The 23,394-nt window shown below is 38.9% G+C and overlaps 1 protein-coding gene across 2 annotated transcripts in view; it reads right to left on the minus strand.

Moving 5' to 3' along the window:
- The window catches only part of PRDM5 (PR/SET domain 5), a 220,956-nt gene that overhangs the window by 16,776 nt on the left and 180,786 nt on the right, over positions 1 to 23,394 (minus strand). For both annotated transcript variants that reach the window (XM_027103618.1, XM_027103617.1), the window contains one exon: positions 1,819 to 1,923. In XM_027103618.1, coding sequence (XP_026959419.1) covers positions 1,819 to 1,923 — 105 coding nt within the window. The remainder of the gene's footprint in view (positions 1 to 1,818; positions 1,924 to 23,394) is intronic.

Genomic DNA, 23,394 nt, shown 5'->3' on the forward strand with positions numbered 1-23,394 from the left:
TATGTTATGTGAATTTCATTTCGATTTTTAAAAAATCACCTTGGTGGGGGATTATTACATCTATAGGATGTAATAAGAAATGTAATAAGATAGGATGTAATAAGAAATAGTAAGGTGAGGGTCCAGGCTACGCATCGCTAGTGGGAATGGAAACTGAGAGTAAGGAATGGATCTGAGAACCATTTAGGAAGGAGATAGACTGGAAGTGGGGTGAGAAAGGAGGACTTCTATCTGGAATGGGTAGGTTAAGAGAATAAGATTTTGGAACAGACAGCCAGTTCCCTGACCAGGCTGCATTTCAGGGAAGTTTTGGAGGCATTAAACTTGGATCTCTCCTCAACAGACCAGTCCGGACTGCAGATAAGGCTCAGAGAGATTTGAACATCTGACAGAAGTAAATGGGATAGAAGTAGATAGAAAAAATCATGCTTGTAACATAATTTTTAAAAAATAACATCATGGTCCAGTCTGTGTAAGGAAGCAGTCCACAAAAATATTCAGCATAAATAAAAGTCAGGTAGAGCGTGATAGAAGGAAGATGTCCATACACGTTAATATTTAATTTCTATTTCCCATCACTTATTTGTGTAGTTGTGCAATTAAATAATCCAAAAAAAGTTTTGCTTTTATGAAAATGCTTCCAATAAAAGCACCAATGGATTGAACGTTCAATCCATTAAATTATGAAACTGGCTGTACCTCCAGTCCAGGATAGAGCTCTCCATGTGTACATTTCTTTCTCTACAAGTAGTTCTCTCCTTAAAGAAGTTCACTGTTGATAAAGGTATTTTTATGAGTAGGTCCACTGGGAGTACATTGCTGCCTTAACCTTACCACCAAAGCTTCATGGAAAGACAAGGAAAACATCTTCTGTTTGTGAGTTTCCTTTCATATGGACTGCTTACTCCATCCTTTATCCTTTGGGATATGCCCAGGGGACTGAGTACTCAAGTTTCCCTCAACATTTAAAGAGAACTATGTACTGTGCAATTTCACAGATTACAACTTTAATGTTTCTTCTTACATTGAGCTACATTAATACTTTTCTTTTCTTTGCTATTTTTGTGTTAGAAATAAGAACAAGAAGTAAGTGCTTTCCCTAACACCTGTGTCAATTTTCTGTCAACTGTCAATCTTACACAGAATGGTGATGCTGTTCATCGATGAACCATTTTTCTCTAGATTAATCATGATCCAATTAATTTTACTGACAATGGTAGTATTTCTGTCCTTTCATTAATAATGTGAACTATGTCGATAATTTCATTTCACTTCAAATGTCATAAGCAGAAAATCTAAACAATTGGCAGTGGCGTTTTTTAAACAAAGGAGTTTATGCATGTTTTAGAAATTGTTTGGCTTTAACAAAATAAATAATATCTATAACCAGTTAAATCTCTGGTTTAACTATCATTAACCTGTCAAAGACTTGGACAGACACATGAAAGCTGTCTTGAATCATCATGTATTTATACCTTGGAAGAACAACTCAATTGCATTAAAACAGGGTACAGGCATGTCTTAAAGAAAATCAGAGTTCATTTGCTGCCAGTAAACTAGGATAAAAAACATTGCTACAACGTGGTTACATGGATTATGCAATCAAAAGGTATAAAGAGCACAAGACATTAATAGACACAGATCAGCACTGTAAAGCGCACACACACACACACACACACACTCTCTCTCTCTCTCTCTCTCTCTCTCTCTCATACATGCACAAATAGATGCATGGATACACCCCCACACACATACATATCTCCTGTTACCGGAGGTTACTGGAGGACACTAGGGAAAGAAAAGGGAAGCCAAACTCACATCACACTGAAAAGGCTTTTCTCCGGTGTGCGTCCTCTTGTGCTCATCCAGGCCTCGCTTCTGGCTGAAGGCCTTGCTGCAGTCTGAGCACTTGTATGGTTTCTCCTGCAGTCAGTGAAAAGAGACCATGAATTTGAGTGAATGCAGAGCCCTCCTTTTGAAGGTGTACGTGGGAGGGTGTTTTACCTAGTTCTGCAAGGTGCTGGCAGCACATTCATAGTGGTGTCATGAATTACTTTAAATTTTCAGGGGAAAACAGGAGTACTCAAAATCTCTTGGGCAGTCTTAAAACTACCAGGTGGTTCACAGTTCCAACACTAGATTGTACAACATTTCTTTCGATGCAGTCCTATCTGTGCAAAGGGAGATTCTGCATGATTGCTGTGATCTAACTACTTACTGAACTGAACTTAACGTTTTCTTTTGGTTTCGGAGTGCATGCCACAAAGGTTTCGTGGAGCAAGACAGTTTGGGACCCCTGGTTTACATGGTGCAAACTGTTCACTATCTCAAAGGGATTCCTGGGAATGAAAGCTCAGAACCAAATGTTCAACAGATTTTGGGGGTAAATTTAAGAAGTTAGAGCTCAATTGTGCTTTAAGTATTTTCATTTCCTTTTTTTTTTAACATCTTTATTGGAGTATAATTGCTTTACAATGGTGTGTTACTTTCTGCTTTATAACAAAGTGAATCAGCTATACATATACATATATCCCTATACCTCCTCCCTCTTGCGTCTCCCTCCCACCCTCCCTATCCCACCCCTCTAGGTGGTCACAAAGCTGATCTCCCTGTGCTATGCGGCTGCTTCCCACTAGCTATCTAATTTACATTTGGTAGTGTATATATGTCCATGCCGCTCTCTCACTTCGTCCCAGCTTGCCCTTCCTCCTCCCCGTGTCCTCAAGTCCATTCTCTACCTCTGCGTCTTTATTCCTGTCCTGCCCCTAGGTTCTTCAGAACCTTTTTTTTTTTTTAGATTCCATATATATGTGTTAGCATTTCTATCGTCCAATCTTTTTTCCTAGGTAGGAGATGTTCTTTTATAAAATCGCAATTACTTTTTAAAATGAGGCATTTTTTTACAGCTGGTCATAGACTCTTAAGGAAAAGAAATATATCCATAGACAAAGGAAAAAATTATCCACATTCCTTAGCCATCTTTGATACCAGGAACTTACATCACCATCTTTTTAGCTTGGAATAAATTGCAAAATAAATTAATTAACATTGTTTCATCAAAACAGCAGGCCACTAATTACTAAATAGTGCACGGATAAACAGATTCGTTTAAAGTAAAATTGCAGTGTTTTTTCAAATATAGCTTCAAAAATACTGTTATAGACACTTTTTGAATTGAGGTAGTGTGTATATATGTTTTATATTTCATGTTAACGTAGACAAGTTCTATTTATATTTTCTCCTTGGTATTTAAAAGACATTATGAAAATTTTCAGACCTACAAAATGGTATGTAAACAATCACACACACACATGTGTACCCATCGGCCAGCTTAAGACATGGAACATTCTTGTGAACATGAGCGCCGGTTCATTCATTCTTAGTGAGTACAGTATTACATTCAATGGCTACATTCTCCAGTGATGGACAGTTAAGTTTTTCCCAAGTTTTCACTCTTACAAATAATGTTGTTCTGAATATTCTTGTAAATGTATACTTGAACACAGATGAGCATAATTCCCTACGGCATGTATATCTAGAAGTGGAACTGCACCTTCAACTTTTCTAGGAATGGCCAAGTAGCTCTACAAAGTGAATAAACCATTTTACACTCCAATATCCAGTATATCCTTATAATTTTATCACTGTAGTTTACAAATTTTGAAACTCTCATTAGGTACATGGTGAGTATATGTAAGTTTAAAACTATTCTACTCCTGGAAAATAGGACCTTTTATCATTTTGAAATGACCTTCTTCTTCTGTAATCATCCTTTTTACCTTAAAATTAATTTGGTATTAATATAGCTATAAAAGCTTTTTAAAATTAGTATCTGCTGGAGTTTGGGAGACTTGTTGAGGTGTTGGTCAAAGGGTACAAATTTGCAGTTAGAAGATGAGTGAGTTCTGGAGATCTAATGCACAGCATTGTGAATATAGTCAACTGCACTGTAGTATGCAGTTGCTAAAAGTTGCTAAAAGCCTAGATCCTAAATGTTCTCACTGCAAAGAAAGAAATGATGATAACATGACATGATGAAGGTGTTAGCTGACACTATGATGTAATCATACTATAATACACAAATGTATCAAATCAACAGGTTGCATGCCTTAAACTTATACAATGTTATATGTCAACTATATCTCAGTTTAAAAAAAGAGGCAAAAAATAAAATTAGGATTTGCCTGTTATATTCATCTTTTTACTTTCAAACAGTCTATATATCCTTAGGTATGATAAGCGTCTGTTGTAAACAGCATACGACTCAATTTTTTTAACCCAAACCAATGGCACTTTTCTTAAGATAGTGAACTTTGCTTTTTAATATTTATTATCATTTAAAAATTATATTGTTATAATAGAATTTAATTGCCATTATAATAAATAAAATACAATAATATCATATTTATCATTATTAATAATATATTTAAATATATTTCTAACATTTAATTTTGTGTACATAAATTTCTAACATTTTATTTTGTGTACTGCTTTTATCTTGCTTGTTTTCTAAGGTTTTTTCCCCTATATTTTCTTTCATGTTTTGGATTTCCTTTCCCCCCTGCATTATTATAGAACTTACAAACTCTATTTCTATCCTTTTACTGGTTATCCTTAAAATTTTTTTTACCATGTGCATTTAACACAATTAAAGTTATTTATTTTACCTCGTATTAATTAACATGCCCTGTAGAATGCTCTGTCTTACATGTTATATGTAGCAGTATTTCATTTGTATCTTGATTTTTAATGCCCGGTATGGAATCATTATTATTTTATACAATCAGTGTGGTTTAGCCCGACACACTTTAACAATTTCTTCACTTTTCATGCTTTCTGACATATCTGAATTTCCAAGGATCTGTTGATAGTAAATTCTGATTTTGATTGAAAGTGGCTTTGCTTCTCATTTGTCATTGAATGAAAGCCTACAACCCCAACTAGATCTTTCTATTTTTCATGTCTCTTAACCTGCCTTTGCCATTTCCATCTCTTTGTATTGCACTCTATGTAATTTCTTTAGGATCAGTTGATCAATTCAATTCAGGTATGAATAACTTGCTACCTAATAGGATCACTTTGAGTTTTTAATTTCCTATACTGTAGTTTTAATTTCTAGAACTTTTTATTTGGTTCTTTTCAATTATGCTTAAATTTTTGATACAATCTTACTTTCTATTCATGCTGCTTATGCCTATTTAAAAATATTCTAGGCATTTATACAACTTTCTTCATCTGATAAATCATTATCTTATGTGCTCTGTGGAAGTCTAGTTCTGCTATTTGTGGTTTCTCCTGTCTCGTGCTCATGGCTCTTGTTTCCTTGGGTGTTTCTGGAATTTGAAATCATGAACTCATGTTTGGTGGTCTTTATCTGTTAAACTCCTGTGACCCCCAGGTTGAGGGTAAGTCCCTCCAGACAGCATTTGTGTTTGCTTCTGCCAGGCACTCCAGGATGCTATCAGTCAGAGACCATTTTAGGTTTACTTCTTGCCCGAGGGTTTTCTGGTCAGGCAAGCATTTTAAGGCTGAACTCCAAACACACTTGAGGGGAAGGACTGTGGTTACAAACTCTAAGGAGAACTCTTTCTCTAGCCAGCAATTACTTCAAGACAGTTAAACATCCCGAGCATTTCTGTTTGCCAAAAGTAGATTATTTCTAGCCTCTGATTTCATTTTGAGCATAGTCTTTCTGGGGTCCCAGAATTATGGGGGGATGTGGTTTCATCTTGCCCTTTAACCTGAACCCAGAGCTTGTCCCTTTTCCATCACCATTAAAAACCAAGTCTTGAGTTTACCGAAACTGTAAACACCCTGCAAGGTGCTGCATCCTCAACTTGACCTCACCACTCTGGAGTTGGGTTTCAGTTTTGTTTGTTGGGTCCTGGAGATCACTTTTACTTTTTTTTTTTTACACAATCAGATATTTGCTGTTTGCTTTATTTTATCCAGCATTTGATAGCATTGTACGGGGTATCTTTTCCAGGAAATGGAGTCTACCATATTGCCAGAAATGGAAGTAACCATATGTATAATTTTCAGGACACGAAAAATGTATTTTAAGTTGACTGTTCACAATCAACAGGAAAAAAGTAATTGCGTTTTACTGGCAGTCTACGAAATACGATGTTTATGGCCTTTCCCTCTAGTCTGAATAAACACAACCTCTTTTCACATGTTGCATTATTCTTAGCCTCTATTATTTCTTCAAATACTGCCTAGTTTAAAAAAAAAATCTTTAAAAGGAAAATGTAGTTCTAAGTATTTAGATCAGGAATTTTCTGGGAATTCCTGTGACTGTTTATTAGCTTTTATTATATCCAAATGTTTCATGTAACTTAATGTTTTAAAGCATATAAAACATATCAATACAATGTATATGAGAAGGAAAAAAAAAAGGAAAGCTTTTCTCCCTGCAATTTATCTGTAAAACGAGATCTTATAAAGAAGTGAGAGGCGCATCACTGTGGCAGCTGCCAATGACAGGTAAATGTCTGGCAGAGAACCACCTAAGACAGGACCAACAAGCTGAACGACATCCTAAGAGAAGTTTCAGGGAAGAGAAGGCAGTGAAAAGCAAGTTCTGAGCATCACTGATTAAGACCATCCCTCCCACTCATTCCTAAATTTCCTCATAGGAGATACTGTCTAGGTCAGCATCCTAGAGGTGGCCCTACGGATACTGAGAGGTTCCCAGCCAGTATATGGAGATTCTGGTGGGTCACAGGGGCTTTGCAGTTATCACCAGAGGTTTGAAGTCTCAGATATGTTATGCATTGGCTTGGATTGAATAAATAATGTCTTATACACACACATACACTCACCCACATAGTGATATTTTCAAATGTTTACAGATCCTATTGGTGATTAACTCGATATATTCATTTACGAATGCCACTGAATTATATCACTTTCACTTAATTATTTTCTCCTATAAGACACTAAAAGTGCAACAGCCATCATGTGTTTCTATGTGTGTGTTGGCAGGAAAGTGGGGGGTGAAATTTATAATGTCAGAAAGGTCCCTCCACTTCAGAAAGTTTGAGAATCACCGTTGGAAGAGGGACCCGTTTGATTAAGTAGCTCTGTATTTGCCTGGACTCTCTCTTCTTTACCGAGAACCATTTGTAGCCAGAAATTCCCTGGGGTTTTTGCTCTCAGATAAGCTCACAAAGGACCCCAAAATCACATTTCCCTGTCAGTCTAGAAAGAAGCGTTCTCCGAGTGCTTAGGCCATAGCAAAGAAGAAACTATGTTTATCCCTCAAAGGCCTGTCTGTCTCCTTCATCCCTAGTTCTTATTCAAAGAGTCCATACTTTTCCTGAAGATCCTGAGAGGAGGGGTATAATTCGTGACACGTATTGGTCAGACTGCCTTGCAGTGCTCCTTGGGAGGACCTTTCATGCCCACCCTGGAAGGGATTCCGATTTATAGTGAATGTTGCCAAATCTAGTATTAGAGAATTCCTGCTCCAGAAAAAGCTTTTATGCCAGAGGAGGAGCCAGGAGGTCACGGGTCACTCATCTCAAGTTTAAGAATATCAAATGAACTGAAACAGGAGGAAATACATGCATTTTCTTTCTCAGAACAGAAACTCTCATCCCCCTTCCTTACTAATTTCTTCCATTACTCCTAATCAGCCATGTTAAAGAAACAGCACCCTTCACATGGTAAACACAGTCGGGCACGGAGAGTAAGCTGAGTGGTACAGAGCATATTATTACAAAGACACCTGCACCTGTTCCTGTTCCTTTCTCTGAAAATTGTGAAAAAATCTTTGCTGCCTCTAGAACATTCCTGAGTATACTCAGTCATACCTTAGCAATCCAGAAGAATCCATGCTTGTGCACAAGGGTTCACGAGAGCTTCAGCTCTGATCTTCACTGCCTATCCTTGCATTAAGGTTCACTGAAGATGACGGTGGTTAGGTAATTAGTGACTGACACAGCAAGGGACCACGTGACAGAGAAAGCTCCGGAAGCCATATAGTCGTCTTACGGTGGCTGAGCTATCTACTACCTTCCCAAGGACACACTGGAAAACAGCCTGCAGGCCGCTGTGGCTGGACTGCAAGCATGTCTGGATACTGCTGGACTTCCAAAGCCTCAACACCCCTCCTCCACAAAGAGCACAATATCGTCATCTTAACATGAATCGCATCCTAACTTCATTACTTCTCTTCTGCTATCTTTCCCTCCATTATGAAATCTTTAAACTGGGCACAAAATCTGATTCAATGAAGTATCATGGAAATTGTCTGTAACTGTTTCAGAACGGAATGCATAGTATAAATTACACATTTTAACTCATTAGCTGGATTTAACTAGAGACAAAATGATTAGGTTCTTGATGAATTCTGTTTCTGAATGATTATACAGTTTAACTGACAAATAGCTTGTCCTTTGTCATCATAACTGGGGAGCCATTACGGAATGGAGGCAATCTATTTGTCAGTTAAACTGTGTAATCTACCAAAGGCAGAATTCATCAGCAGTCTAATCAGCCTAGCTTTAATCAAACAGCGTTTGGCAGAATTCATTCAGAAGGTAGGATTTATAGAGCTCTTATGCCCTGCACCTTGAGATGTAGCTAATAAAAAGTCATATTTTTGTGCTAGCGCCCATCTATTAAAGGAACAGAAACTTCAAATGTTATATTTCTTGCCAACATAAACTGAGTAACTAAATTTCAAAATCATTTCAGAGGGCTCGATAGAAAAAATCACATTGTTTATAAATCTTGGAGGGGTCTAAATGTTGAAATTGTATGAAATAGAAATGTATTGGAGGCTTTCTCGTAGTTTAGTTAAGAATTGCTTGCCAGGAGGTAAAGAAGCACGTCCCCCATTACACAGACTCCCAAAGACAAGGATGGATCATGGGCAGATTATCCACATGCTGTGGACACATGATCCACAGATGCCCTATGAGGGTTAAAGGACATTGCCCAAAATCCTTTAAAAATATAAAAATATAATGTAGCCCTTTTAGTTACAAGTTACCCATTTCACCTCTGCCAAAGTCTATAGTATGTCCAACAGGAGATAGTCAACCACTACTGCAGCAGCTGAGAAAATGAGTGTTTTCGTGCTAGGCCACAATCAAATAGAAAAAGAAAATATCACAAATGAGCATTTTCCCGTGTAGTCAGAGGTCAGTGTAAATGGTGTCAGGAAGTCATGGAATGATGGTTAATAAATGTTCTTTCACGGCAGTGGTAGCCTGACCTCAATACAGTTAAGAAAGGAAAATTAGTAAAGCAATTAAAAGAAAACAGGGAGGCTAGTGAGTATGGTAATAAAGACTGTCAGAGCCTGTGGTATTCTGAATATACATAAACACGGTTTGCTTATGAGTGGGTTCAACCTGTGAGTGAAACACTTGGCTATTATAACTTAAATGAAAGTTTGTTCACTTGATGGACAAACCTTTTCTCTATTTGTCTTGCTCAAAGCTGTAACGAGACCAAGAGTGTCTGTGCTGTTAATGAAATAATTTCCATGTGAGCAACCTGGGTATCAAGTACAATTTGAGAGAAGAAACTCACTAAAGAGGAAACAGATGTAGACACAAGTGTCTCTGACACTCCCTCTCTCACACACACACAAGTGTGTTAGCATTAAAAGTTATCTTTTGGTACAAATTAATTTCACTTGATTATGTTTTCTAGCTTAAGGTTATTTTATAGCTATTAATATTTACCCTATTAGAGTTCAGAAAAACAAAGCCTTTTACTAGATGATCATTTCCTATTTCTAAGGTTAAAAGAAAATCCAAAACACCTCATGAAGCAGAGGTTCATGAATTTCTTAAATACGAGCTATGAGTCTCTTAAATGCATGAATTTCATTTTGTTAAGTTATACATTTCTTAAATATGAAATTTCTAAATAAACAAAAATTTTGTAAGGTTTCAGTTTCCCATTTTCTCAGCTGCTACAGTAGTGGTTGACTTTCTCCTGTTGGACCTACTACCAACTTCGGCAGAGATGAAATGGGCAACTTGTAACTTAAAAGGGCTACATTATATTTTCCCGTTTTTAAAGGATTGGGGCAATGTCCTTTAACCCTCGGACTTTTCCATCTGCAGAGTGTCTCACTAATTTCCAAAGTGGAATATGGCACGTCAAGTGCAAGGCAAGATCACATACAGACAGTCTTAGCCTCTTTCTAGTCTGCACCTCGGCAAGACTCATTTGCCAAACGTCCCTGAGACAAGGCACAGAGCTCCGCTGTGGCCCGGAGCAGGGTTCCTCAGCCTCAGTACTACGATATCTAGGGCCAGATCATTCTTTGTCTGGTTGGGAGGGGGGCTATCCCGTGCACCCAGTAGGCATCGATAGCACCTCCACTCAAGCTGTGACTACTCAAAATATCTCCGCATGTTACCAAATGTACCCTGAGTGGCAAAACGGCAAAAGCACTGTACAGAAGAGTGCTTCTGGAACCATCTGTAGTGAAAGACTGTGTTTTTCTCAATGTGCTGCTGACTGATGCTTTTCTAAAATATATTTAAAATGAATTACTAAAAAAAAAAAAGGTCGTGCATTTAGATGTGCAGCAAAGTCAGAATGCTATAAAAGTTCTAAACACTTCCTCACAATTTTCATACTTATTTCATCACAGACCAGAAACAAAGAGTCTGTGGGCTGGTACTGTTTTTTCAGCCATACTTTGAATAGCACTGGTCTAGAATAAAAATGTCTGATCACAGGATGTCCATGATTCAGTTTCATCATCATCTAGGTGAACAAATTCTAAAATATAATTACACCTAAACCTTGAATTAAATATCATTTTAATATTACATATAAAAATTCCAAGTTTCATGGCTGGAAGGTAGGGAGGTTATAAATGGAGGAAGAATGAATACTTGTTTGAACCTGGGTGAGGGTACCTGGAGATTCATTATCCTATTCTCTCTGCTTCTGTGGTTTGAAAATTTTTAATTAAAAGTAAAAAGATTTTTTAAAAATTGCTTTGTTATTATTATTATTTTTTTGCTTTCGTGTTATTTTAAAACTTAAAACATCACCATTCTGCTTGAAAGATCCTGTCTTTTTTTTAGAGGGGCCCTTTTTGATATCAGGAAGATGGACTTGGTAAAAATTAAGCCATCTCAGATGTCAGAAACACTGTCTCAGAAATGGCTTCTCAGAGGTGACCCGGTGCTCCTGGGACCAGCCCTGCTGTAAGCCCCGAGATGCGGCCTGGCCAGCAGCAGAGTCCCGAAACCCAGCTCCTCTCTCCCAGCCCAGCATGCCCAGCTTGTTCACTCAAATGTGCCTCCAGAGAAGAGGGTGTCTTGTGTAACTCGGTTAGCATCTGGCCTCACGTGGGACTCCACATGACAGATCCTCTGAGAGGAAAAGAAAGCTCCAGGCAGCATCGTGCAGTGGCCCTGACCACTGACCAGGGCTCAGCCTTGACGTGTGCTTCTCAAGTGTGGCAGAGACTGTGAAGCCCATGCTGAAATTTCCAGATTTTTCCTAGGAGCCAACTAATTCTCTTGGTAACGTTGGCTTTGTGACCAAAAGATGGCAACCTGTTTCTAGAAAGCATCCACTTGGCAACAGAATTACGGGTGGCATTTAGAGGAGGGCTTGTGAGGGTGGCCCCATGGGCTGCTGTTACACACAGCCCAGCGGACAGATCTACGGCCCACAGGACGGCAGGCCATATATCTGACAGCTCCCCCTAATGGCCCCATTTCTGAAAGTGCACGTGCCACCAGCTGCACACCATCAAAAGGCACTGAGTTTCCCTCTGACAAGCAGCCTCGCCTAGAAAACTTCTTTTACAGATGTTTATAGCTTTTGTGGCTTTTTATTCACCGTCTTATTTTTATAGCCGGTGTGATCTTTCAACATATGACAAAACATACCCAAGGCCTAGTAAACAACGCACCTAAAAATTCTAACTCTTAGGGAAGCCTACAGAAAGCTAGGAGAAAATTTAGAGCAGGTTTCTACACAAGACGTCCATAAATGGTCTTGCATTGTAGCTAATGGAAAACACACATTGTGTAAACTAGGAAAATGTACTGCACAATTCACATTCAGAAAACTAAAAGCAAGCCCAGTAAATAGAATTTTTAAATTTAAGGGATGTATACAGACTTTAAATAGAAACAAGGAAGCACTCAGTCACTTGTTAGTTAATCCACTCTTGAGGCCCATAGAATAATGTGTGTAGGTGGCATGGCTGGAAGAAAGTCCTATCACTGAGAGCACAGAGGTGATAGAAGAGCCTGTCTGGCATAAACCAAGCAAAGAATTGCCTAAACTAGCTCAAAAACCTTGTTTTCTTGCGGCCACAGGAGTGACACAAACTGGTCCATTTGGAACAGTCAGATAAACCAACCTAACTAAAATCTTCCTCATACTTTCACTCTCCTAAGCTCTAGCCCAGTGGATTTCATACCTGCCTGCACATTCAAATCACCTGGGAATCTTTTTAAAAATATTGATGATAGGTCCCACCCCACAGAGACTGATTTATCTGGTCTAGGTGTGGCCAGGCATTGGTGTTTCTTAAAAGCTCCCAAGGTGCTTCTTCTAATGTACAACCAGAACAGATCAGTAAGAACTTATGATCTGGTCCACCATCCTCTCAAGTAATAACTGCAATAGTAATAATTACGACAACAGCAGCAATAACTTCTATCTCCCCTTCTCTTACTATTACTTATGCTTTACCACCAGGGCACTCTGGTGCATGTTTACAGACTGCCTACTTCATGGCTGGCAAAGTGCTAGGAACTTTTAAGGATTTTTTCCCCCATTTAATTGTTAAGCAATGCTGCAAATTGGTATGGTTATTCTCACTTAGCAGACGAAGAAACATTAATTTAAACATATTTCCAAGGTTTATACCATCAGGTAGAGAGGGCAGAACTCAAAATAAGGCACTCGTACTCCAGGGCTGGGGTCTGTGGTGACCTATGGCTTCCTCCCCATGCACACCCCTCCCTTGGTCAAGCACTCTGGAACAGGTGACTCCAGAGCCCAGCCAGGAGAGGGAACCTTGATCAGGCCCAGCCTTGGCCTCCAAACCTGCCTGCCCATGGAATCACCTGGGGAGCTTCAAAAACTGCTCATGCCGGTGACCCAGCCCCCAGAGAGTGTGACTGCACTGCTCTGGGGCGTGGCCTGGGATCCTCCAGGAGATTCTAATATGCAGACCCATTTAGAAACTGCTAGGCTAAGCCAATGATGGAAACTCCATTTCTTCTGCAGTGGTGGGTTTAGACTGGAGCACATGACACGTCTGTGGTTACTGAAGAGAAAGTAAGTCCACAGGGCATTCGGGAAAAGGCCTCCTCTGCCTGGTGAGGCCGACCACGGACAGAGGTGATGCCCGAGCGGCGGCTGAGGAGCTGACTGAGGACCGCAGGAGAGATGAAAGGACCTGGGCCACGGAAGACCCTGTTGAGCCACTGCATAACCAACCCCAGGCTGGCCCTACCTCTGAAAGTCTTGTTATGGGACTTAATAAATACCACAGTTTAAGCCCTTTTAAGTTAGGCTTTCGGTTACGGAGCGTGAAAGCATTCTGCTTTCTACATCTTCCCGACCATCACGTCATATTCCGGCAGCTCTATTCTAGTGACAGAGAGTACGTCTAGCTCAGACTGAAGCATAACACTATATAACTACATAATAATGAACAAGAAACTCGAAGTCAGTGGCTGGCTATTAAAAATGATACTGTTCAACACAGTCTAAGAACCCCCAGCTCTAAAAATGGAAGTGAGTGTTCTTTTAGACAGCAGTGTTTTTCTTATGCACATGAAGGGAGCTCAAAAGGAGCTGAAAATATATTTGCTGATAAGAATTCTGAGAACAATATGAGATCTGTGCATTGTAAGAATCTTTAGAAGAAAAGAATGCTGGTTAAGTGAAAGAGTGTTATTGTTTAAATTATCTAAAGGGAAACTCTTTCTCTGCATAATAACTGTTTAGCTTTTTTCCCCTCAAAAATCATGTAAAAGAAGACTCATCGTATGAACAGGAAAATTTTATAATAAGGAAAAACTTATGTTCACCATCTTAAAAATTATAAAGTAAACTGTAAGATTATATGCAAATTATAATGCAAAAATAAAGGAAAGAAATAGAAGAGAAATAAATATGATAAAAAATATAGGGGATATATATACATACATACACACACACAGACAAGTCATAAATTCAATGTCCAAGGCAAAAATGCTGAGTTTTAAATAACAATCCAAATGGAAGCCAATTATGAGAAACAAATTGTCAGTTATGAGAGCACAGGCTGGTAATGCAACTGCCTTACTCGTTTGTCACATATTGTCTTCAACATTTTTGTTTGTTTGTATCCCAAAAATTTGCTACTGAAAATCAAAGTAAGTCTTACAAGTCTAAGACAGCCTAATTCTGTTTTTGCATGTTCCAGGGATCTCTATTTACCAATGTTCCTAAGAAATGTGGAGTCTCAGACACAGTAATCCACCACCAAAGGCAAATTCAGGAAGAAAAATATTCACCACTTCCTCTCAAAAGGTCCTTTCCTACATCTGAACTAGTATTTTAAGCTTACAAACCAATTAATTTAAATGTTTCAAGCTCTATTTACAAGTGAGCTGACAGCAATCAAGACAATTCCCATGATTAGATGATGATGTAATTGAGGGTGAATTTATCAGCAAAAGTCCCCATGCATATTGAGCAAGACATTGTGTTAGGAACTGTGGGAAACACAACAAGGTTTAAAATGCGGTCTTTATCCTCAAGAAGATTCCAACAGGTCGGCAAAGCAAAGACAGGGCAGATGGAGTAGACGGAGTTGAGGTGTACTTGTCCATCAACCTGAGCTCTTGTGGCTACACAACTTGAAATATGGTATTCAGCACATACCAAATATCCCTGTCGATTTAGGGGGCATAACATAGGGGTAAAGAGAATGATGTGAATGAGAACTCAATACAGTCACAGACTACATTTAAGAGGCAGATCCAATCAGTCCCCAGAGAACTGATTTAATTCAACTTGCCTACTTCCAAAAATAACAAGCATGCTTTCTGATATATGTGATGGTGGCAAGTGTAATCCATCTTGAATAAAAACCATAAAGTTTATTCAGAGGTCTCTAGAAGAAAGGAATTACATAAATGCAGAGCCTTAGAAAAAGGTATCTAATTCTAAAGGAATAACATACTTATCCCATTACACAATTTTGAAAATAATAAGAACACAGCAGAAAGGTGCTATCACACATGCAACTAATTCACCCATTTCAATAGCCAACAGAGCAGTCATTTCAGCCAAGTTCATGTCAACGGGTGAAACAAACCCAGCAAGGAGTGGGCAGAAGTCAGAGGAAATCATATCATCAATAGAAATTACATCTCTGAATCAACACACTGCACAGATGGCAAGGAGCTAGTAGCATAAACCTGCCCCTTTCAAACCTCAGAGATGCTGGAAAAAACAGCCTGTCTATTTGCACAGGTGAGAATTCCACAGTTGTCCTGGCAGAGATCTTGCTATATCTGAATGTGCTCAAGTCATAAAATGTTTTGACAAAAAGTAGGTCAGCCTAAAATGTTAAAAAAGGAAGAAATTCATAAAATTAGCATCTCCACTCTTTACCCTTTTCATCTGATATAGTTTTGTTCAGTGAGTAAATTTGAGCTCCATCTTCTTTTACAAATGGGTGAGGTTTTTTTTGGGAAAACTTTTTGGCATCTCTGGTGCTACTACATAGACTCCAGCAGGCTGATGTATACTTCATAGCTTCTGCAAAATACCATTCCTACCCCTAAAAATAATAACCTACAGTCATCAACAGTAGCGAGTAACAAATCAGATTCTGCTTTTTTTTTGGTAGTAGTGGTGAACTTTGTAACTAATAGTAGCTTCTGATTGTTTTAGGTTCATATGTTCCTTGTGAAGAGACTTCTCAATAATTGATCTCAAGAACCCTGCCTAGTATGACCAACTGTCCCCATTTACCCCTGATTAGCCTGGTTTTAGCCCTAAAAGTCCCACATTCCAGGAAATCCCTCACTGTGGGGCAAAGAGCAAGATAATGCCAAGTTGGTTTCTCTATTAACCAGCACCACCTGCATCTAGGAATAACAGCCCATTGTAATGTCCCACTTAGATACCATCTAGGCAACTATATGCATCGTCCCTGTACATTCGCTCAGCCATCACTTGAGAGAGCAACAGACTAAATAGGAAAGAGACTGCTAACACAAGCCCTGCCTAACTCCCCCTCATCCTCTCTCCTGTTCTCTCATCCCATGTACAAAGAGCCACAGTCTACACTCTCATTGGCAGGATGAACTCAGCTACCAGGAAGAGTACTGATGACCCCCACCAAGAAGAGTGGCTTCCATCCCAGCGGGCATAAGTTAAGGGTACTGGAGGCACAAGGACGAAGAAAAGCAGTACTTCAGGGTGAAGTGCCAAGTTTTTGCTCTGGCCAAACAAAATGCTCTTCCCTCAAGAAGGTGGTTTTTGTTTTATTGTTTTGTTAAAGGAAGAACATTTTGACAGAGATGAACTGTTACTCAGAAATTGTCCAAATCATTCTCTCCGAATATATTAGGTAAAAGAAAAGATTTAATTGAGGCCATTTCCTTGTTTTTACTAAATTCCAAGACACAAGGAACCTGATGGAATCACAGGTCTCAATTCTGAGCCACTCTTTTGCATGTTGATCTTGTTTTACCGATTTAATTCTTTACATTTACCTCTTGACTTAGAGATACCAGTCCCTTCAGAATATACTGACATGTAAGAACAGAACTGCCAGTCCAATTTCTTAGAAATCCGTTCTCTCTCTTTTAGTGCGGTGGCAATGGTTTTTCTACAGTAGCCAGATATTGTCTCAGTCAAATCAACATAAATAACACACTTGGCAGAAGAGTCAGTTAACATAATTCTTAGTCTGCACAGAAAGGACCTAGGCCACAATGAGGTCCACATGCTCAGGGAGAGTTCAGTGAGTGCATGTGTTTCTTTCCTATCAAATAAAGTACACAACCCATCTCCAAAGACCTCTTTTCAGAAAGGGATGAAAACATACACTGGTCATCCCAAGACACAAAAATGAGGTTGGGGATGGGTAGTAGAGTAGATCCCTGGGGCTCTAAGCCCCGTATTGCATAAGAAGGAACAGACATCTCAGCTCTTAAAACGACAGATGTTGGAGAACTCACTTATGTCCTGCCAATGGGGAAATATAAACAGAATTTAATATTTAAAAAATTCAAAATTCAGGCATTCAGTCATATATCACTTGGTGATAAACTGTCCCGCATGTTGAAGACTGTAGCATAGATGGAATGTCATTTTTTTGGCAATGACTTGGTACACTGCTTGCATGTCTAAAAACACATGTTAATTTTAGTTCCTTCACTTCTGTTGCCTCTACAAAGCCAAATATACACATATAAGATCCAAAGCAGTCAGGCACATCCATTCTAGCAAAATGTTCATTTTAACTTATCCTGGCACAGTGAACCAAATGTGTTCCTTCACTGCATACAAAGGGTAGCTGCAACAGCAAACTACATGCATAGGAAAGGTATATGTATATGTGTACAGATACATGATATGTATACATATAGACATGATGTATACGGTAATAACAAAAGTTTGAGTTAAGTGGAATTCAAATTAATACACTGTAATGCTTACTGAGACTAGTCCTGGGAAAACCTCTAGAATTTCCCCCACTGATGTGCTGAGTTTTGGGGCTGGGATCCAGCCTGCCTGTGGTATGAATACTCTGGGATATTTGAGACCTGGGTCAAGTCCAGTACCATAGGCTTTAGGGCTCAGCGTCCAGGCACTCAGAGAGCCTCAAGGGTAGTGCTAAAGCTTAAGAAGGTTCTCAAATGTCTTCACTTTTTGCTGAGGCAGAAAGTACTTTATACTCTGAAAGTACCACTGAGGAACCTCAGACCATCGGTTTTCCATCATTCTAAGGATCAGTCCTCGGACGAGTGGTTTATGTCACTCACAACTTGCCCTAGCTCAGCCACTGACCCTGGAGTCAAAGGTTTCAGATCTGATTACCAGTCCCCAAAGCCTCTTGCCCATTCCTCCTGCTTCATGATTTCCAGAACACCAAATCTCAAATCAGTAATCTACACTACGCATCTGTTACAATCCAGCATCAGGGCCACAGGCAATCAGCACCACCATCATCACTATAAATCAGAGTTCTACAAAAGAAAACTTAGGAACACAATCCATTTGTCTGATCTGTCTTTACAATCTTATACTATAAACATTAACATATAAACAACATTTAGTGACAAAATTGTACTTGAGAAACTTCTCTCAATTCTGGTTCCTGTTATTTCTATTTACAATCTTGAGCATATAATTATAGAGGAACCTAAATTGAAAAAATATGATGTATTTTTAGGTATCTTATAGATTTCTAAAATTATAAATACCCTATATTTATTTTTATGCATTTATAAAATTATAAAAATTATGTATAATTTATATTTTTATGGATAAGTTATATATTATACAATTATGTAATTATATATTTATATCACATGTAATGTTAAATATAAATATATATATTCTTTCTGATTCTGTTTCCATACAATAAAGATTTCAGAGAACACTGAGTTACATTTAATAATGTCCAAATATTCAGAAAAATGAAACAGACCAATTGGCTTTTTTCTTTGAGTTAATGCCTGCTTTCATTTTGCAAGGACATGATATCATAGAACTTGGTAGAGTCACTTCTTTTGTACAAATTCCTCTTTCACTTTCTCACCAAGCAAGATCCACCACCACATACATACTCTGCTCAGTGTTGCATTACAGGCATGGCATTAACCTTTTAATATTTGTACTTAAATACTTCCTAGAAGAACTGAGGTCACAAGAAAGGGAAGCACCCACATTAGACAGATTTCCCATAACAAGGAGATCAACTAAATAGAAGACAGACACAAGAAATAAGATTTGACTGGCAAGTAGCCAAATCTGTGACAAAAAATAATTTACAATTGAGAACAGAACTAAAAATGAGACGGGAATTGAAGGGAAAGAATGGAATTTTCCATGTTTAAATTAATGTTAAAATGTTCAATAAACAAATGTTAAAGTAGCGCATCCAGAGAGTCCTCAGAAGCAGTGGAGCAAAAGCCCACCTGGAAGCTATGCATCTCGGACCCCACAAGGAGGTGATTTTCTCTCTCATGAACCATGATTTATACAGAGCATAAGGACTCAGTCTTGGCAAAGTGAAAAAGGAGATAGCCAGAGCCTCAATGTTTCTCAGGATAAGCAGGTGTTCACTTGAACATAAATATGGTCTGGGTTAGTCAAATTGTAAATGATGTGTTCTTAGAACCACCAACTGCCTCTTTTAGAGGGAAAAACATCAAAGAACAAAGCTTCTTTTAGGGAGAAAAAGGGAACATCCACATGATAATTTAAACTGAATCAAAACCAATAGACTTCTATCCTAAATACTGAAATCAAAGCATTTAAAAAATATTCATAACCTCCTGGAGATGAAAGCAGCACGACTGACCAGCCTGACGGGTCCTCCAAAGCCACAGTTCACATGTCCTGACCGCTGATCTTGTTATCAACTTGCTATGTGACCTTGTGAGTCGTTCTTGGCTGAGATGTATCTTCCTGGAAAAATATTATACCTAAAATAGCCATCTTCAAAGATCTGAAAGGTTCTGACATTGAAAATGCTGCTTTAATTTCCAATGATGCAGAGAAACTGCAACATGAGGGATTTACATAAGACGTGAGGAGTAAATCTCCCTACGCTGAAATTGCACTTATTTAAATGGATTACGAGGCACGTGAAATATCTCTCCCTGGTGGCTTTCAAAATATTAACAATACTTTCTTGAACATAGTTTAAAATGCAAGTGAAGGGAAAACGCCTATAGAGGTCATACTGGTACTGTTGAATAATTTTCTATGAGGGGTGCCTTTGTGACAGTCATCGTGGAGCATTCTCCAGCAAGACACTATAGCATGAATCCTGGGGACCTTGCAAGGGGGGGCTGGGAGGGGAGGAGTCCAGTGGACTTAGGAGCAGCCATGAGTTTTTTCTGAACTGGAGAAGTCAACACCACTATTCTTAGAATTTTTGTAAAAGACTGGTTCATGGAATATGGAACATAATCCTTTAGAACATCTTGGTAGCTATATACGTAGTAATAAAGAATAAGGTCTTTAGCAATAAAGAGATCTGAGTTCCAATCTTCATGCTGTCCACTATTAGTTGTATGACTCTGGACGAGCCACCTAATCTCTCAAGCCTCACTTCCCACATTTGTAACATGAGATACTGTTTCATAGGATTTTGCTTATCATAATGCTTAGGAATTCAATGAGGGTATTTTATATATTATATCAACCTGCTTTCTTCTATGTATTATCAAAATATGCTTAGGAATAATGTAATTCAAAATTGAAAAAGGCACACAAACCATGACAATATAAATGAGGTGATTTTATAAAGAAAGGAAATTATGTACGAGCCTCAATATGGCATTGTTCTTGAACTCCATGAATGGGACCTTCATATAAATAGACAGTCCTTTATTTCAAGATTCTTATGATACTTTAGTAATTAAAACTCCCTGAATAGAGTGCAAGATGAATATAAAATTCTCTTTCACAAAGAAAACAGTATAGAAATATATTACTTTTCTAAAACTAATGGCCTCATTTCTTTTAAAAATTAATTGTATACTGTCTATCCTGAAAACAAAGAAAAATTTTCTTTACACATTTCTGACAGTATGTACTTTCCTTTAATTCCTGAAGTATGTTATTGAAGTCTAAAGATAATAGAGTGGTGGCAAAGCAGCCATCAGCTTAAATGCTAAATATTTATAGAGTTTTATTTTAGCCACATCTGCAAACTGCTCTACAAACACCCCTTGTTGCTATACCGAGTTCATGAAGGAGTTCAGCAGACATCCCTGAAACGACTGCATTATTATTACAGAGATGACATTCTCTGACAGCACTCTGCCCCAGCCCAGCCCTCCCAGGCACAGTTCAGGAGGATCCAGGAGCCCTTAGCCAACGTGTCGGGTTTCCACCGTGGGTGCCAGGGGAGAGGAAGAGACAGTTGGATTAAAACGCCACTGACTTAAAGCCCCATGACTTACACTTATGATTAGCTGACACGTAATGATCAGTTCAACAAGTATCTAATGAGTTCCTACTATTTAGAAAGTTTCCCTTTTTACAGAAAAGATATATAAACACCAATAAGGATAAGTAGAAAATTAAAAGACATACAGTTACATTGCTGAATTACTGAATGAATAAATGAACGGCGCGCTAAGGAAAAAAGAAGAAAAGGAACACTATGACACGAAAGTGAAAAAAACTGATTTAATATAGTATAATTAATGTATCAGTAAAGTACGTCCATGGCAGGGGTGGCAGGGAAGGCTGTGGAGAAACTGATGCCTGATCAGGAGTTTTAAGGAGAGCTAAGATCTCCACAGGAAGGGGGGAGAGGCCAGAGGACAGGATTATTTTATTTGTACCCTCAAGAAATATTGAAGCAGATGCAGAAAAACATGGTGAGCTGAGGGAGAAGGACATGCTCTCAATACTGTGTGTCTGTGTACTCAAGGAAAGTGGGGCTGGACAAATGGCAGGGGGCGCCATGGCCAGGAGGGCACAGGGCACCTCAGGCCAGTCTGGGTGCCAGTCTATAGGCAATGAGGAGCCACTGTCGGTTTGTTTTCTTTAGTAACTGAGAAACATCGAAGTTGACCTTTGTAAGTATTACTGTGGCAGCCAATCATGGGATGAATTAGACCAAGATTTCCTAAATAGTGTTTTGTAGAACACAACCCTCCGTGAGATGTAACACACACACACACACACACACACTCACTGACTCTGCTCAAATTATATTGGTAAATGCTAGGTTAAACAAACAATACATGAAATATCTTTATTGCTGGACTTTCCAACCTGTAGTATGCTTATAGGTCATGGAACTCCAAGGGGAAGATAGGACATGTGATTTCTCCCTGAAATGCTAAATCTCTTCCTCTCCTGGAGCTCTGGTGTCACCTCTTTTCCCCTGGTTCTCCTTCAGCCTCTCTGGCTGCTCCTTCTTGGTTTCCTTTCGGAGAATCTTCTATGGCTCTGCCTTTTTTTTTCATTCCATGGAGTCTTCGTGAGTGAGCTTTCTAGTCCTGCAGACTAAACTCTCATCGATGTTTCTCCTGACACCTTTCCTTGCCCGTACCCTTCTTCCCTGGTGAAGCAGGTACTCCTCCTCTGTGTGTTTATAACACCCTTGGAATACTTCTCTTACAGGGCTTCTTATGCTCTAGCTGATCATCTTTTCCCCCAGAATACTTAAGAGCTAACCCTTTTTCTTAACCCTTCCTTGAATATACAGCACATAACTTAAAAGGGCAACTGAGACTAAATGTATGCTCTTCTAAATCTTAAGAGTTACAATAGGAAACATACCACATCTGTCAAAAATTTCTTATTTAATTAGAAATTCTCTATGCAACAACTGTTTGAAGTCATTGTTAAGAAAAGTTAAATAGAAACTGTCATAGAGTGCTCTAAGATAAATGCTTTTGTTTTCAAGTTTTAAGACATTATGTGAGATAATCAAGAAAGGCCATATGTCATCGTAAGTCTTTGCAACTTAAAACGCAGAGATCTGATTTTATTCCTACTGTTCAGGATAACAGCATTATAAATCAGTTAACCAAATATTCCATAAATAATCCCTTCAGGGCTTCCCTGGTGGCTCAGTGGTTAAGAACCCGCCTGCCAATGCAGGGGACACGGGTTCGAGCCCTGATCTGGGAAGATCCCACATGCCGCGGAGCAACTAAGCCCTTGCGCCACAACTACTAAGCCTGTGCTCTAGAGCCCGCGAGCCACAACTACTGAGCCCACGTGCCAGAACTACTGAAGCCCACGTGCCTAGAGCCTGTGCTCTGCCACTGCAAGAGAAGCCACTGCAATGAGAAGCCCGCGCACTGCAACGAAGAACAGCCCCCGCCCATGCGCAGCAACAAAGACCCAACACAGCTAAAGATAAAAACAAGTAAATAAATTTATTAAAAAAAAATAATCCCTTCAAATGAAATTCTGCCTGAATTTTACATTACCCATAAGCTCAAATGATAATGAACTCAAAGCCTCACCAATACCTCAGTTAAAATATCATGTTGATCCTAGCTGTGTTAATAGTCCCTCAGGGTTGGTTATGTGACAGATGGGGGAAAAAAGGCACTCACGTGATATATGTATTTGTGTTACTTTACCCTACTGGAGCAGAAAAGAGTGGATCAATTAAAATGCTGAAAACAGCTCTCCTGTCAGGTTTGGAGGGGGGGGGATGGGTGGTAGAGT

The sequence above is a fragment of the Aethalodelphis obliquidens genome, unplaced genomic scaffold (genome assembly GCF_003676395.1).
Source record: "Aethalodelphis obliquidens isolate GAN/ISIS:26980383/991018 unplaced genomic scaffold, ASM367639v1 scaffold6, whole genome shotgun sequence".
NCBI classification, from domain to species: Eukaryota; Metazoa; Chordata; class Mammalia; order Artiodactyla; family Delphinidae; genus Aethalodelphis; species Aethalodelphis obliquidens.